The sequence below is a fragment of the Anser anser genome, assembly GCF_964211835.1.
Source record: "Anser anser genome assembly, chromosome: 8".
Classification (NCBI taxonomy): Eukaryota; Metazoa; Chordata; class Aves; order Anseriformes; family Anatidae; genus Anser; species Anser anser.
In genome coordinates, this window is record NC_139728.1 from 25,991,013 (window position 1) to 26,006,973 (window position 15,961).

Genomic DNA, 15,961 nt, shown 5'->3' on the forward strand with positions numbered 1-15,961 from the left:
GTTGGAAGGGAAGAGCAGATGTTACACTTCATCTTGTTTTCTGGCATGTGGATCTCACTAACTCTCACAGCAGTTGAGCAAACATATTTATCAAGCATGATATGCATACTCCACTACTCTCCCAACGTTTCTAATTCAAGTTACTGCATCCACACAAAATGCAACTGACCTAGAGAAACAATTTTAATCTCTTCAGTTCCTTCTTTTCTCAAAACAGTATTTTATCTATGACTACAACAAGAGCAGCACCAAAGCACCTAAATCAAGGATGATGCCCTGCTATGGGTGATGCTGTAAGCAGTAATAATACTAATGACCCTGTGTCGAAAAGGCTCATTCTCTAAACTCATGATAAGCTCTGGTCACATAGGAAGAACAGTATCTCATCGAAGCACTGTTTGCACATGGAGCAATGGCTTCAGCTCATTACCAGCTGTCGTCTGGGGAAGCTCAATGAAAACATGCCAATTGCAAGAAGAAAACCAAATCATCTTTGTTTGAATAGGTAGCACACATCCAGGCACTTCCTCACTTCAGTGAGGAAAAAGCAGCATGTATGCCCCATGCTGTCTCTCCAAGAGGTGTGTGAATTTCATTCTCTTCATCAGAGCTAGTGCACCAAAGTTCTTAAAAATGTTGTTTGCAAACGGATCATACCAGAAACTGCACAATAAAGTGACATCCAAATTTGACTGTGCTGCCAACAGAGTTTCTCTTATGCACAGCATGTTATGTTGTGTCCTGAAACATGCTCAGAAAGCAGGGAGAACATCTGCAGTTCTCACCAATTAATATTTCTGCAGCACTTCTACCTCCCCCATACAGTGCTTGTGCTAAATGGCTCAAAAATGAGTACATACCAGTAAACAATTTCTAACCAGCAACTGGTTACCTACAGCCTTCGCCAGACACAGTCCAGCCTGTGTTGCCCTGAAGCCCAGCTCCCACAGGCCTTCATCCCGTTCCCTGGGGTGGCAGCAATGGCATCATGCCCTTTGGAGAAGGGGGAAACTCTAACAAGTTGTCTCCCCATCATCCCCACATCATCGCAGAGATGTGGGAGGAGTCACCTGTGTTGGTTGGAGGAAGGAGAACACGGGAGCAGCTCAGAAATGCTCAATTGTTTTGACAGCAGCCACCCCTCGGTGATCCCATGCCCAGGACGTACCCTGCGTGCTCCCTGCACCTTGCTTGATGGGCTGCTCTGCGCCTGTCCCCGGGACGAGTGCCAGCACCAGTGGCGTGTCACGTTTCCTGCTGCTCTGAGTCACAACCTGGAACACTTAAAGCACAGGTCAGCCAGTTTCTGCTTCCAGGGTAGTTATGAATGGAGAAGCTTGGTCTCTCTCTCTCTCTCTCTCTCTCTCTCTCTCCCCTAATTAAAGGAATCTAGCTCAAATTTAGCCATTACAAAATTACGCCATATTTGGCAAAACCTGGAGGAGATCGCAGAAGCCTCGCACCCTGTCCCCTCTGCCTGCGACAGGTGACAAGCCCCAGGAACTGGCTGGCAGCTGAGATGCCTCCTCCTCAGCACGCTGACGTGGTGGCAGCGGGCTGGCGGCGCAGGAGTGAATCGCCACCTCTCCTAGGAGTGGTGTTCCCCAGACAATGGCAGGCCTGGGAATTGTGCGCAGCCACTCCTTACGCTAGACAAACTTTGAAAGGAAAAGCAAACTGAGTTTATCTGACTAAACTGCTTAACAAATTGGCACCTGTTTCTTGGAGAAAGAAAGGTGGAATGTGTTAATAATATGCCAGATAGTTTTGAGAGAAAGTGACTTTCACCAGTTAACAGACCTTCATAGTTGCTTCTTGGTTCCCTTCAGACAGCAAACTCACCTGCTAGCTAGCCCCCAAGACAACTTACACAGCTCTCTGGAAGAGGGATGCAACCTTTTAGATCAACCTTACCCTTTCCTTGAAATGCACATGAATCGGCAGTGAAAAGTTCCATCACCTCCACGGATACATGGCTTGCATCCACACAGGCTTACTAGTACCTCACTGCAGAGCTGTTTCGTTGCATAAGCTGTATGTGAGGACAACGAATGAAGCTCATTAGCAGTTTGATACAAGTTAGATATGATGGCAGACAAACAGACATGGGGATGAAAGTGCATTTGACTAGTACCTCCTAAACTCTCAGCATGCCAGAGTGACGGACGGGTTGCTCTGGCAGTGCTGGCGTTCCTCCCTGTTGCACTTTTGTTCCCTGCTGTGAAGCGTGGTGAAGGAAAGGTTTCCCGAGCCTCTAGCTGACACTTCCTTAAAGCCTGCTCAGCCCCAGGTGCACAGAGCAACCTCTGTTCCTAAGCAGCCAGATGGCTAGCTGCAATCTAGTCACTCTTTAATTAACTTTGCATTTTTCCTCTGTGGGTTGTTTCTGGGAAGAAGGGAGCTGACAGCATGTTTGTTTACACGAGATTGATTTGGCCTGGCACTTCCCTGTGTCTATACTAAGAATTTTGAAGTGTCTTTGGGTTTTGTTATCCCCATAAATGGAGAAGCTGAGAATCCAAGGGGATTTCTGTGATGTATCTAAAGAAGTTACGTAAGGATGGAGGTTTACTGCAAGTCATATGCAAATAGATATGAAAACAAAATGAAGCTGATGGGGGCAAACTAATCTGAGGCCTTGGTTACTGTGCGCTGTTGAGTTGCTGCAGTGTATAATTAACTTTAGACTCAACTACAACAACAGTGACCTGTAAGAAGCTCCCCAAAACCCCATGGAGTTGCTTGCATGCATAAAGTTACACAATATACATACAGCAGCTCTTGGGAGAAAGGTTCAAGATGTATCCCTCTGCATGGCAGAAAATGCCAACCGGTATTTTTCACCTGATCTAGATCAAAAAGCAGAAGGGTGTAAAGAATCTGCATTAGGAATTAGTGGCTAAAATTTCCAGGTATAAAACTAGCAGGTAGCCAGAGAAAATGGGGATGCATCAGAGTAGTGGTGATGGAGATTAATTTTGAGTAAGAATGGTCTTAAAGGTAAATGATGAAGTACACTTCCCACAACTGTTACCAAAGGGAGATCTCCGTAGATGGACAGCTTTCTAAAAATCACTTTGAGGCAATGTTTGCTTCTGACATCAGAGCATTTTGTAAAGCAAGGCTTTGGGACAAATGATGTGCATGTCACAGGCTGTAACTTCACTGCAGAGTTAAGACAAGGGCAGAGCTGCTGAGAAAGCATGCCTGGAAAATCACAGAGTTGTACCCTGCTATTCTGCATCAGAGATTGGTTTTCATAATTATTATTTGTTGAATCATATCCCAGATGAGCAAGCAGAGTCCTCCCCCTGGTGGCAAGCAGAAAAACACATAGCAACGAGTTTCTACAGTTGTGTTAATCTAAGGCTATAAATGAAGTACGGAGCATCAGACAGGACCTGTTTTTTATTAGGTCAACTGATACATCTGGGAAAAAAATACAATTTTGCAGAACACAAATCATTTTTCAGGACTTACATAGAATTATTTACTTTGAAGGCTGATACAACTTGAGAACAGTTGCTGAGTTCAATTTGACAATTTATTAGACAATTTGCAAGAGGAGCAGAGTATAAAACTTGTATAATAACTTTTAGTAGCTGAACAGGGTAATTGCAATGTGCAATAATCCCATTATCTCCACTGAGTCCTTGTCTTTTAGTGCTCAATTGAGTATTACTGTCTAAAATCCCTTTAAGGCAGAATGGTCTGGAAAGTAAAATTCATACCACCACTAACAGTAAAAATGGACTCAGTAGGCAAGTTGCTTTTATTGTATCCAACAATTTTCCCCAACTAACATCCTCAGGTAGCTTTTAAAAAAATTATCTGTAGAAAATTATCTCTCTGTGTTTGTTATTGGAAGTTATGGCAAGTGCCTCTTGGACAGGATTTTTTCCTTTAGATGACTATTTCAGTGGATGAGGGGAGAGCAGTGGGTGTTGTTTATACTGGCTTTACTAAGTCTAAGACTAAGACTTTCCTTTTTTTTTTTTTTAAGACTTTAGAAGGGCTTTTGACTGTCTCCCATAGCATTCTTACAGACAAACTGAAGCACAGGCTACGTAAATGGACAGTGAGGTGGACTGAAACTGATAGAACTGCTGGGCTCAAAGGGTTTGGTCGCTAGTGGAGTGACCAAGGGGTGGACACTTCAACATCTCCATTAGCAACCTGCACGGACAGATGGATCGCACGCTTGGGATCTGGCAGATGATATGAAACTGGGAGAGCAGCTGATAACCAGACACTTGTACTGCCATTCAGAAAGACCTCAACAGGCTGGAAAAAGAGGCAGAGAGGACTATCAGGAAGCTCAACGTGGAAATGCAAAGTTCTTCCCCTGGGAGGAAGAACCCATGTATCAGTACAGGCCAGGGGCCAACAGGCTGGAAAGCAGCTCTGCAGGAGGGATGTAGGGGTCCAGGTGGAGAACAAGTTGAACATGAACCAATGATGCACCCTTACCAGCAGGTAGAGAGAGGGGATTTTTCCTCTCTATTTTTCTTCTCAGTTCCAGTAGATAAACACTAGGTATAACCTCGACCTCAACCTCAAGTGTAAGAATGGCTGAATTACAATTACATGAAAAGCAACTGTTGTATTTTAATTATATAAAGGAGAAACCTTCTTCAGCTGTGACATTCAACACTAATAACCACTGCAACATAAACACAAATATATTCCCCAGTCTTTAAGAATGGAAAACTATGCCCTTCATCAAAAAACACTGTCTGCATGCTTATGTTTAAAAAGGTTTAATTTTTCACCCTGGTACAAAAATACAGTACAATGTGATGGCAAGGCATTAGCCAAAAACATTCAAAGAATAAAAGGGGATTCCCTGTAATGCTTCAACATAACCCACCTTCACTCAGTAAGACAATCAAAAGGTGAGTAAGTTCAGTTTCTGCCCAAAGGCAAATAAGGATGAATCACAGAGTCTTACATAAAAATACGTTTGCAGAGCTAATAATTTTACATGCTACTTGGACATTGATGAAATTTACTCTACTTGGCTTAGTGGCAAAATTTATGGTTTGGGATGTCTAGAAAACACCTGGCCCAGGAACATGTCCCACTCATATGAATCCCCAGTAAAACAATGGGATCACACAATAATACCAGTGAGAAAAGAGGGATCCAACCCTGATTAAGCGTCAAAATGTCGGCTACTTCTAGTTATTCCAATCACACTGTTTGTCTTCAAATGAATGTTCTGCCCTACACACCTCCCTTTTAACACCAATATTAGTGGTTGCTCAAACACATGAATTGATGTGTTTGCACATTATCTGGTTGCAAAAAATCATTACAGTACACACAGCCAGGCAGAGGAGGAGATAACACTGAAAGTGATGCATGTGTGTGAACTCCAAACAGGGTTTAACCTAACATTGTTGACAGGAGAATTATGTCCCTCCAGTGCATCTACATTCTTGGTCAGTTTAATCATTGCCTTTTAGAGTTTTGAAGTGATGGGAAAGCGTCATTCAGTGTATTCATTATAGTTCATCTCCCAGGTGTTTTTGTTTGAAAGCATCACCTGTGAGCTTCTCTTGGGCCTCCTTCATCCCTTGGACAACTGCAAGATCAGACAGAGAGAGATCAACTATTAATCTAAAGACAAAAACACCAAGATAATGGTAATGAATGTATTTTAAATCAACACAGAGTTATATGTGTACACAGAATGTAAATCTACAAAACAACCCAAGGGAAAACAAAACAAAAACAAAACAAAAATCAGGCCTGTGCTCTTCTCCCAACTATTTATGAATTGGATGATTTTCCATGTGACAAATGGAGGCAGCTTAGGTCCTAGAGACATTACGGTAGGTATTAAGGTGAATCATGATTCTGAACATGGTTCCTCAAAGCACAGAGAGTCACTCTGTGTAACAGCTCCTAGTTATGCTGTGATGTAGCATTTTTCTCCACAAAAAAGTGAAGGTGTTGTCCTTCACTCAGGGGACACCCAGAGCTTCACATTACTAAAAAAACACTTCAAATTATTTTTCACATACCTTGATCAGCATTGGTATAGAAATACTTGTAGCTGGGGTTTCCTTTCTCATTTATGATTTCTGGGTGAACTTTTCCGCTGGGGTCTATGAAACAAGAGATCAAAGAGGAAATTTAGGTGGCAACAGTAAGAACATGATCCTCTGAGTGGATACAAAAGCTGTGAATGTCCTACCCATGAAAAGGATTCTAGGAATGTAACCTCCATCAGGACTAAAGGCTTCATCCTTTGGCTCTTCATCATCCTATCGAAGCAAGACAGAAAAGAGGGAATGTATTAGCAAGCTATCTAACAAAACACAGTACTCGTTTTAAAGAAGCAAGCTATTGCCTTCAGATTCCATTTACCCTGAGCAATTTACAACTTGAACAGACAATAGGTACTGCAGTATCTTCCACTTTCAAAGAAAATAAGGTTATTTCCACCTAAACAAGTATAATTTGTGAAAGTAATCTTTTTTTTTCCTGTCAATTTGCATTAAACATTGCTTAGGTTTAGAAATGTTTTATACATCAGGAAAGAATGAATACGAATTCCTTTACAGTGGCAACAGCCTGATAGATGGTAGAAATTGTTAAAGAGACAAGCACAGAGTCAGGTTTATAAACACAGTTAATAAAACTATACTGAAAAAAAAATAAAAACAATTAGCTGCATCAATCATCCTGCATACCTACTCAGGAGTGCAAGGGTTAGGACGAAGACAAAAAACAGATGCAACCAATTAATGAGGATTCCAAATACTTAATTACTAAGCAGTAACATGGATACAATCAGAGGGTAGCGTACCTCGAGGTTGACCATAACAAAATTATGGGCAAGTTCAGAGATCTCCTTAGATTCAGCAAACTTTGGCTTCAAAGCTAATTAAGGAGGGAGGGAGAGACAGAGAGAGAGATGTGTAAATACAGAAAATATTTCAGGTTTTCAGATCAACATCAAAGTCTCTACTCCATTCCTGCCTCTAGAGAGCTAGTGATTTTCAATGAGCAGTAGGTAAATGGAATGTATGTATCAAGCTGTTCAAGCCAGGCTCAGAAGAGGCAGTAACTAAAGCGATCCCTGCTGAGCTGCCACATGATGAAGCCTGGCCAACAGACTTATGCACTCATTTTGGAACCAACGGAACAGAAGCAAAAAGCTTGCTTTAAACCATTTCTTACTCAGCTAGTTCAGCCTCAGCCTAGTCATTATGACTAGCTTGTTCCTTTCTGATGCTGAGAGAGAAAAAGCCTCACCTTCTAAAACCACCAGCCGAAAGTAAGGGCAATATAAGGGCAATCTCTTAATTCTCAGAGATCATTCCTTCCCTCCCATTTTTATAGCCAAGTGCAGGAAAAATTGCAGCCACTACAGACGTGCAGCATTTCATGTTACTTTGCTGGCATTCAGGCATGACTGGCTTTTGGCAGCGCTAACAGGTAATGCGGTGTGATATTGCACCGCTCCAAATGAAATACAAGTACAGCTAACTGCATTTTGAATGCAAAGTTCATGTTTCTCATGTTACTCAATTTGCATACAAAAGTTCATGAGAAATTCCATCAAGCTTTAGTGTTAAATACACTCACCTTTGCAAGCTCCACACCAAGACTTGTGGATGATAACCATAAGAGGCAAACCACTTTAAAAAAAAAGAAAAAAAATGTCAAATAAAGCTTACAGCCAAGCCTCTCAGCTATTACTTTATTATTTCTAAATTCTATTGTACATTTTAACAGTCAAGCCTTCTACAAAGGCTATATGTAACAGAAAATATGGCGATGCAGAGGGATTCATCTGCGTTTGTAGGTTTTGCTGTCTTGCAAGAAGTATTCCAATCTTAAACACACGCCCAAATAATTTATTAGAAATGCCAACCAATGACTCTTGTGGAGTAGGAGACTTCCTTTTTGGAAGGTTTGCTGTCATTAGTTCAGACATGCATAGAAGCATAATTGGTCATGTGTTTTTTTTAAAAAAAGGCAAGGGTTAGTCACAGCAGCTACGTAAGAGATCTCAGAAGGGATTTGCACAGCCACTTAAGCCAATGCAATGGGTGACCGTCATCCATCCATCCCTCTCCTCATCACGGTCTGTGTGTTTCAGACACTTCTTTTGTAGCCTCCCATGATTAAGATCTGGGATCACTGAGCAATAATCAAACACAGTAACCTGGAAAACCTGTCAGCTTCCAGGCTAGTTTCCCACATGCTGGTATGCTGAAACAAGTGTGAGAAGTGCCAGGACCAAGAAGGAAGGGAGCTGTGTGGAACTGCAGCCTAAATAAAGTACAAGGTAGAAGGACCGAAGTGAAGAGCCTAAGTTCACTGCAGAATGAATATAGAGAAATGCTTCTTACAGGACAACCCAGCGTACTAAGTTCAGCATATCAAGTACATCATGTGAATATTATTCTCCATCTCTCTTGCCAAAGACTTCACTTGACCTTCACTACCTACACTACCTGGAGGTTGATTCCACTGCCTGAGATATGTCTCATTTAACCTTGTTCTAAAAAATCCCCTTAGCATTTCGCCTTCTGACGAATTCAAGCTTAACAAGTTTGAATTCTCTAAGCTCCTTTGTAATGTATTCAGGCTGCATTATGTGATTAGACAAAGAGGCCTTAAACACGAAGAATTTCACATATTTCCTGTTGTAAATGCTGGTGACTCAATTAATCCCTCACTTCACTGCTCTCAGTAACATATCTTGACTATTTTACATGAAGTTTATGTTTCTAACAAAAAAAGTGACGTACTTACAGGTGATTTTTATTGCTATTGAACACATTTAGGTAGTACAACATCTACCTCAACACTGTTTGCATGTGGAAGTCCTTACAAACACTTTTCAAACAGCTCAGCTAGTGAAAGCAGACTAGCACAATAAACTACAGAAGACTAAGAACAAGGAATTGGGAATCTCATCCCTTTTCTCTTCCCATTTATTCCCTTTAGCTATGGAAGAGTATCCAAGGGAAGCTAGTAATAGTGATATAGCTTTCAAAATAGTAAGAACAACCTAAAATTAGGCAAAGGAAAAGAAGGCATCTAGAAAGGTAAACAGAGAACATATTACATAGATACTTCTTTCAGGTAATGCCAAGCAAACACCACTGTGAACAATGGCAAATAATGACTAGAAGAACTGAAAGACAAGTTTTTCTTCAGCTGCAGATTGGTATGAAAAGAAATCCCTATCAGCTTTAAGTTATAGCTTTCAGGACCAGTAAAGGGTGGAAAGGAAGGAAGGAAGGAACATTTGGAGTAGTTCAAACAGAAGCCTGGCATTTATAACTAAATGACTGCTGTCATCTTCTTTACATAGGACTTTGTTTGCAATGAGGAGCAAGAATACACATTTCCCTGGTAAAGCTCATATTACATCTGTGCCTTCTGCCTGATGACAAAAATATACTTTCTTCAGCTTTTATACAGTCCAACCTGATTTTGCTCCTTCCTTAAGATGAGGCTGATTTAAGTCTGGAAAATATGCATTGTCCTTATCATCAAGGATCTTCACGTCAGAAGAGTTACCAGAAACACCTGATCTTTGGTACTGCGTCATACTTTTTTTTTGAGAGATTTTCAATGCAGATTTTAAATGCAATTGCTCAGAGTCTTGGAATACAAACTCTTAGCCAGAGAGAACTCACAGAAGTTTTAGAGATACTGCACGTGTTTCCTCACCTTTATTCTCTTTGACAGGGAAATTAATTTTATTTACATCAAAACATTTCTGTAGTCATTTCTCAGTTCTGAAATGCCTAAGTCCATTTAGCAACTGGTATGCCAGATAAATAGCCAATGCCATGCAAATCAATGAAGTAACCCTTCTTGCCCCACTTTACAATTTCCTCCCAGGTAGCACTATAAATACAATTAAAATCAGAACCCAACGACATTTATTTAAATGAGGAATGAAGCATCCACCAGAAAGTGAAAAGTATATCTAAGCCATATGAGTAGTAAATACTGAAATTGTTGAAACTAAGCACAAAAATGAGTTACCCAGTCACAGCCAGTACAGACTTAGGGAGAGTTTCACCCAGAGCAGAAACAGCCATTTTAGTTCATCCTTCTTCGAAGAGCACAAGAGCACTCATTCTGAAACAATTAGTGATTTTAAAAGCATTTAATGATGACCTTGCACAGAAATGCCATAGCACGTTATTTCAATAAAATAGTCCCACGGGTAAATTAAATCTACTCCATTTAAGGCACATTTTATTGTTAAACCTGAAATAGAGAGGTTTAAGTTGGCTAAGCCAGCACCCTTCTGTTGTGCTGAGTTCGCAAATCTATCTCTTAGGTTCAATAGGATTTTTCTGAAGTTATATCCGAAAAATACAGCCTGTTCCAGTCTGGGAATTGAAGTCCCTTCTGCAGTTTGACATATCTGGAGACAGCCTTGGAAAAGCAATCTTCTTATTCACAACATACACAAAGCCACTGCACAGTGGACAAGTTTTCCTTATGGTCTCTATCTTCAGGCTCTGACATTTAGATACGACATGATTATCGGGGTGTAGGTCTCCACAGGAGACTTCACTTGCTTGGGGATGCAACAAGGCCTCCTCTTGGAAAAACACACGTGGGGAGAATGCGGTGGGGAGGGTGGCACGAGAGCCTCCCTAGGGATCTTCTTAGCAGTAAAACGTCAGCAGCTGCTGCAGGGCCACGGCATCCTGCTGCTGTCATGTGTCATGATATGCGACAGGCAGGCCACGAGCTCCTCGGGTCCGCGGCTGGGAGGCACGCTCTTGCTGCTGGCAGCGCTTTGGCCCGGGGCCTCGTCTTCACTGGATGCTGCGGCTCAGGTACTGCAGGAACATGCTGGCCAGCTGGGGCAGGTTTTCATCGCTGGGCTGCATCTTGGTGTAGCTGATGAACTGCCTGCGCAGCCGGCTCAGCTCGGCCATGCCGACGGGCCGGGTGAGCACCAGCCCTTCCACCACCCCGGGGACGCGGACCGCCTCCCCGGGCAGCACCCCGCTCCTCTGGGCGGCCATCACGGCGGCCACCACGTCCTGCGTGGCTCGGTCGAGGCGGTGCAGGAACTCGCACGACTGCAGCGGCTGGCTGCGGGTGGCCCGGTGCGGCGGCGGCGGGGTGCTGTCGAAGAGGGCGGCTCGGATCTCGGCCAGGGGCAGCGGCTCCTCGCCCCGCACGGTGAAGAGAGGCCGGTCCCAGCGGTTGCGGGGGTCCGGGGCCTCGAAGGGCGGCTCGGGGGGGCCGGCGGCGCAGTGCAGGAGGCAGAGCGCCGTGCCCGCCTGCCGCGCCGCGCAGTACAGCTCGTAGCGGCCGCTCCGCAGCTCGTTGCCCGCGTCCACGATCACCACGTCCCGCCGGCTCAGCCGCCGCTCCACCTCGGCCCGCAGCGCCGCCCGGCCGCCCTCCGCCTCGGTCACGACGTGCGCCCGCCGCTCCGGGCCGTCCAGCGCCTCCCGCAGCTCCGCCGCCCGCCGGCTCTTGCCGCTGCCCGGCGGCCCGCACAGCACCACCAGCGGCATCCTCCCCTCAGCGCCCGCCGCGCCGCCATCCTGACCCGGACGGGGCCGCGACTGCTTCCGCTGGGCTCCGGCCCGTCGCCATGGCGGCACGGCCTGCGAGCGGCCACGGGGCGCCGCCACAGAGGGCACTGTGCGGGTCCCCTCACAGAGGGGCGGCGTGGGGAGCCAGCAGGCTGCTCCCGGCACTGTGACACCCTAAATCACCACGCAGCCCCCAGCTCAGTGACACCAAAATCACCACACAGCCCCTGGCACAGTGACACCCGAAATTGCCACACAGCCCCCGGCACTGTGACACCCGAAATCACCACACAGCCCCTGGCACAGTGACACTGAAATCACCACACAGCCCCCGGCACAGTGACACCGAAATCACCACACAGCCCCTGGCATGGTGACACCGAAATCACCACACAGCCCCCGGCACAGTGACACTGAAATCACCACACAGCCCCTGGCACTGTGTGACACCGAAATCACCACACAGCCCCTGGTGCGGTGCTGCCAGTTTGCGAACTGTTTTGTTTAAAAGTACAATTGCGCTGGAGTTAGCTTCGAGAATGAGATGCTTTCAGAAATACACAGAATCATAGAATGGTTATAGGTGGAAGGGACCTTACGGATCACCCAGTTCCAAGCCCTTGCCATGGGAAGGGACACCAACCACCAGGTCAGGTTGCCCAGGGCCTTGTCCAACCTGGCCTTGAACATCTCCAAGGATGGGGCATCCATAACCTCTCTGGGCAGCCCTCTGAGTGAAGAATTTCTCCCTAACATCTAATCCAAATCTCTGCTCTTTTAGTTTAAAACCATTCTCCCTTGTCCTGTCATTATATGACTGAGGAAAAAGCCGCTCTCCATCTTTTTATAAGCCCCCTTTAGGTATTGAAAAGCTGCAATAAGGTCACCCCTGAGCCTTCTCTTCTTTAGATTGAACAGCTCCAGCTCTCTCAGCCTTTCTTCATAGGAGAACTGCACAAAATTCCTCCATCTCCACAATGACCTGTAGCGTATGTAGACGCCGTTTCCAGGACCTCCAAGACATCCAAGGAGTGCTATTTACAGAACCAGATTTAGTCTTGAAACTTCCTGTACTATTGTCCCCAATACATCTTGCTACATAACAGATAATTTCATGTAATTTTAATCGTCAGCCCTAAGGTCAGACTGCTGACCTGCATCAAGTGAGCAGGTCTGTGTTTCTAGCAAGGAAAAACAAGTGTGCATCACATCCATTGCTGCCCAGGGGGGATTGTGAGAACAAATGCTCATCCTGCCTAAGCACTCCCTCCTTTATCTGTGCCATTTAAAAACTTCCTCTGCTTTGTTGCAAGGTAACACTACAATTGTTCCTGCAAATACTGAAATTGTCTATTTTTTTGTACATGTATATCAAATGAATGCTAAAATATCCAGTTATAAATGTTTGCTAGACTTCTGAACAGTACCATCTGTGTTAATATGACTAGACCTTGCACAGTGAGTGGAAATCAACAGGTAGATCAGTTTGAGAGCAAAATTCAATTAAACTACAAACCTGGAAAGCATAAGGAACTTCCACTAATGTCAACATTGTAAGATCTAGGTTATAAATTTAAAAATGTAAGTAGAATTTATAAGCATACAAATTTCTTCCTCACCTTTTAACAAGAAGAGATTCTGAGAAAAATATGTCAAAATGTCATTTTTAAAATCTTTTCATAGAGACAGTGTTGTTATAGAACTTAACCTAGAGAAGGTTCTACTTAAACAGCTTATAAGTTTACTATAGTTTAAAACTTCTTTTTGCAGACAGTAACAAAACAAGTTGTCTTATGTCGAGATCTCAAATCTACATAGGTACATCCACTGTGATGGAAACTATCAGCACTGCTGAGTTCAAGAGGACTGAGTACCACTAACGCATGTGTTTGTGGGTTTGGGATCCATATCTTTACTGTGACAAATGCTCAAAAATATTTTCTTTTCAAAGACATGATAGAACTTCAATAATTTAATTCCACATCTGAATAGTCTCCTAAACCATCTTTATATTTGTTAATAATTAGTATTTTCTGTGGTTAAATTTAGGATTGATACAGAATCTTGACAAATTTTTAAAGCCACTTTTCTGTATTTAAAACTAGGTAACATACCTGGCCGCTGCCTCTTTCTTCCCATCTTCTAGTGTTCTCCAATGAATATGATCTCCAAAACCTGCCAGAGAGAAAGGTTTATAAATGCTGCATAGTTTAACATATCATCAGAGAAAAACAGTCCAACCCTTTGAACATTTTCAACTCATTATATAATCTTTTTTTACAGGAAATTATAATCTCAGTCCTGGGAAGACTTCTGTGAATACTTACAACCTACATGGTCTTACAAGGAATCCCACTGAAATTAATTAACAAAAACAAACCACAGAGTCATGAATATTTACACATATGCAAAGGACACCAAAATTCCCCGAGCAGAGATTAAAATTGAAGTGCCTTCTGATTATTCCCCATTCTTCCTCGATCTGTGAACATTTATTAACTGATTACTGACAAATTAAACATGTCACCATCTGGCTTCCTAAATCCCACTGAATGTGAACTAGCACAAAATAACTAGGCCTTAAAAATACCTAGGCCAATAAATGATTATTAATTGCTCTAAAGCTACTACGTTAAATACTACCACTGATGATAATTGTCACCAAAGAGTAAGAAGGAACCCCGTTACGCAGATTACTGAATGTTACAGTGACTGAACAACGCAGGAAATATTCTACCCAACAAGCAGATAACAAGACTTGTTGCGTCTTGTCTGTTGAGATAAACCAAACAAGCCCATGTCAACAACGGTAAAGCAGGGACTGCCATTTTTTTCACCCTGTAGCCAACACACCACTACCATCATGTGGCTCAAAGCCACACGGAGAGCTGAGATGAAGGAGATTTGGGAACTGTTCAGAGGGGAAACCCCTTTGAAGACCTCCCCAGAGGTCTCATCGCTCCAGTAACGCGGGGCTGTGCTCAAAGAGCAAACATCAGCCGTGGCATGCCCCTTCCCATCGCTGAGGCTCACTCAGCAACCCCCAATGCCTGGGACAGACTGTAACCTCACTGAGGGGGCAGATTTTGGGAGCTACAGGGGGACCAGGAGCCACAGGCTGCCCATTGCTGTCAAAACGGCAAGTGGACATTGCCTCCAGTAGACACCTGCAGCAAGGCAGCTGAAGAAAGCTGAGTGCAGGACCAGCAGTGCCTCCTTACTTCAGCATCCAGGAAGTTTGAACTGCTGGCACAGTATTTTTATCACCTTAGCTTATCTCCCGATACGAACTGCCATGACCATGTATGATGCAACACATCAAATATTTAGTTGTGCTAATAGTAAGGCGGAGATGCCCCCTCCACGTCCGTGTATACGTATCCGTGGCAGTCAGCTGCAGACAAGAGGCTGTGTTCGTACTTGCTGAAGGCAGCGGAGCTAAAAGCTGTTGGGTTAGCAGAAGTCATGTTTACTCAGAATATTGACACATTAGGTATCGCAAAGGCCAACGTGTTCAAACACGGGAAATCTTCTATTGTTCTAAGCAAGAAAGCGCCTTCTTTAAAACTAAAAATCAGTTTGTGATGAGCTTCAGTCTGTTTTTTAAAGCATTACGCAAAACATTACAGCCTGTTTATTTTGAATGAGAGTCGATTAACCGCAGAATGAAAGTTTGCCAATCCCGATACGGAAATAATGGGGGCTCGCACCACAAGGCCCTGCTGACCACGATCCAGGCGCGTTACCACAGCCCTGGGAGATTCACCCGCGGGGCAGCCCGCCCAGGGTGAAGCTCGGGTCCCTGGCGAGCCGTGCCTGAGCCAGCCGTTAACCACGGCAATTAATTACACGGGGAGGGAAGGCGAGGAGCGGCCAGGCAGCAGGGAAGCCGGGGAAGTGCCATTCATCGCCTGCCAAGAGCCAGCGGCGGGGCCGCCGCGCACCTCAGCGGCCGGAGCGGGGACGCCGAGGGGCTGCGCTGCCTGAGAGCGGGGCAGCTCCCGGAGGCTTGGGTGTAACTGGAGAAAAAAGCTGCAACGGCAAAGACCGCTCAAAGGCCGCCTTGTACCGAAGGGCAGCACCTCCCTCAGCTGCAGGGAGCTGTGGAGGCAGTGCCGGTGGGTTGGGGTACCCAGCCCGGTCCCCCCCCCCCGGTCCCCTTCCAGCCTCGCCGCCGAGACCCCCGCGCCCGGCTCCCCGGCAATGCCGGCAGGTGAGAGGAAAGCACGAAGGAAACGTTTGCCTGACCCTTTCCGAGCCCTTCGGAGGCGGCTGCGGAGGCCGCCAGCAGCAGGCACAGGCAGAAGATGGAGACAGCCGCGGGCTGAGCCTTCATGGCGGCGCCGGCACCCCCGGGCGGACCCTGAATCTCCGAGACGCGGTAGGACCGGCTCCGGTGATCTTTTTCTTTTTTT

General features: G+C 44.9%; 2 protein-coding genes across 3 annotated transcripts; both read right to left on the bottom strand.

Moving 5' to 3' along the window:
- Positions 1-3,393: 3,393 nt before the first annotated feature.
- On the bottom strand, positions 3,394-15,928 carry TXNDC12 (thioredoxin domain containing 12). Its single transcript, XM_083847046.1, has 7 exons — positions 15,795-15,928; positions 13,661-13,721; positions 7,600-7,652; positions 6,818-6,891; positions 6,203-6,272; positions 6,030-6,113; positions 3,394-5,587 (listed from the first exon to the last, which is right to left on the bottom strand). Exons 1-7 carry the CDS (start codon positions 15,880-15,882, stop codon positions 5,508-5,510), a joined length of 510 nt encoding a protein of 169 aa, XP_083703172.1. The 5' UTR covers positions 15,883-15,928; the 3' UTR covers positions 3,394-5,507.
- Positions 10,133-13,637, bottom strand: KTI12 (KTI12 chromatin associated homolog). 2 transcript variants are annotated; one of them, XM_083847038.1, is made up of 2 exons: positions 11,927-13,637; positions 10,133-11,857 (listed from the first exon to the last, which is right to left on the bottom strand). In XM_083847038.1, the coding sequence occupies exon 2, from the start codon at positions 11,523-11,525 to the stop codon at positions 10,812-10,814; it is 714 nt and encodes a 237-aa protein (XP_083703164.1). In that variant the 5' UTR covers positions 11,526-11,857; positions 11,927-13,637; the 3' UTR covers positions 10,133-10,811. The 2 variants fall into 2 exon arrangements, with proteins under 2 accessions (XP_083703164.1, XP_083703165.1); XM_083847039.1 differs by having other exon boundaries at positions 10,133-11,698; positions 11,804-13,637.
- Positions 15,929-15,961: the final 33 nt, after the last annotated feature.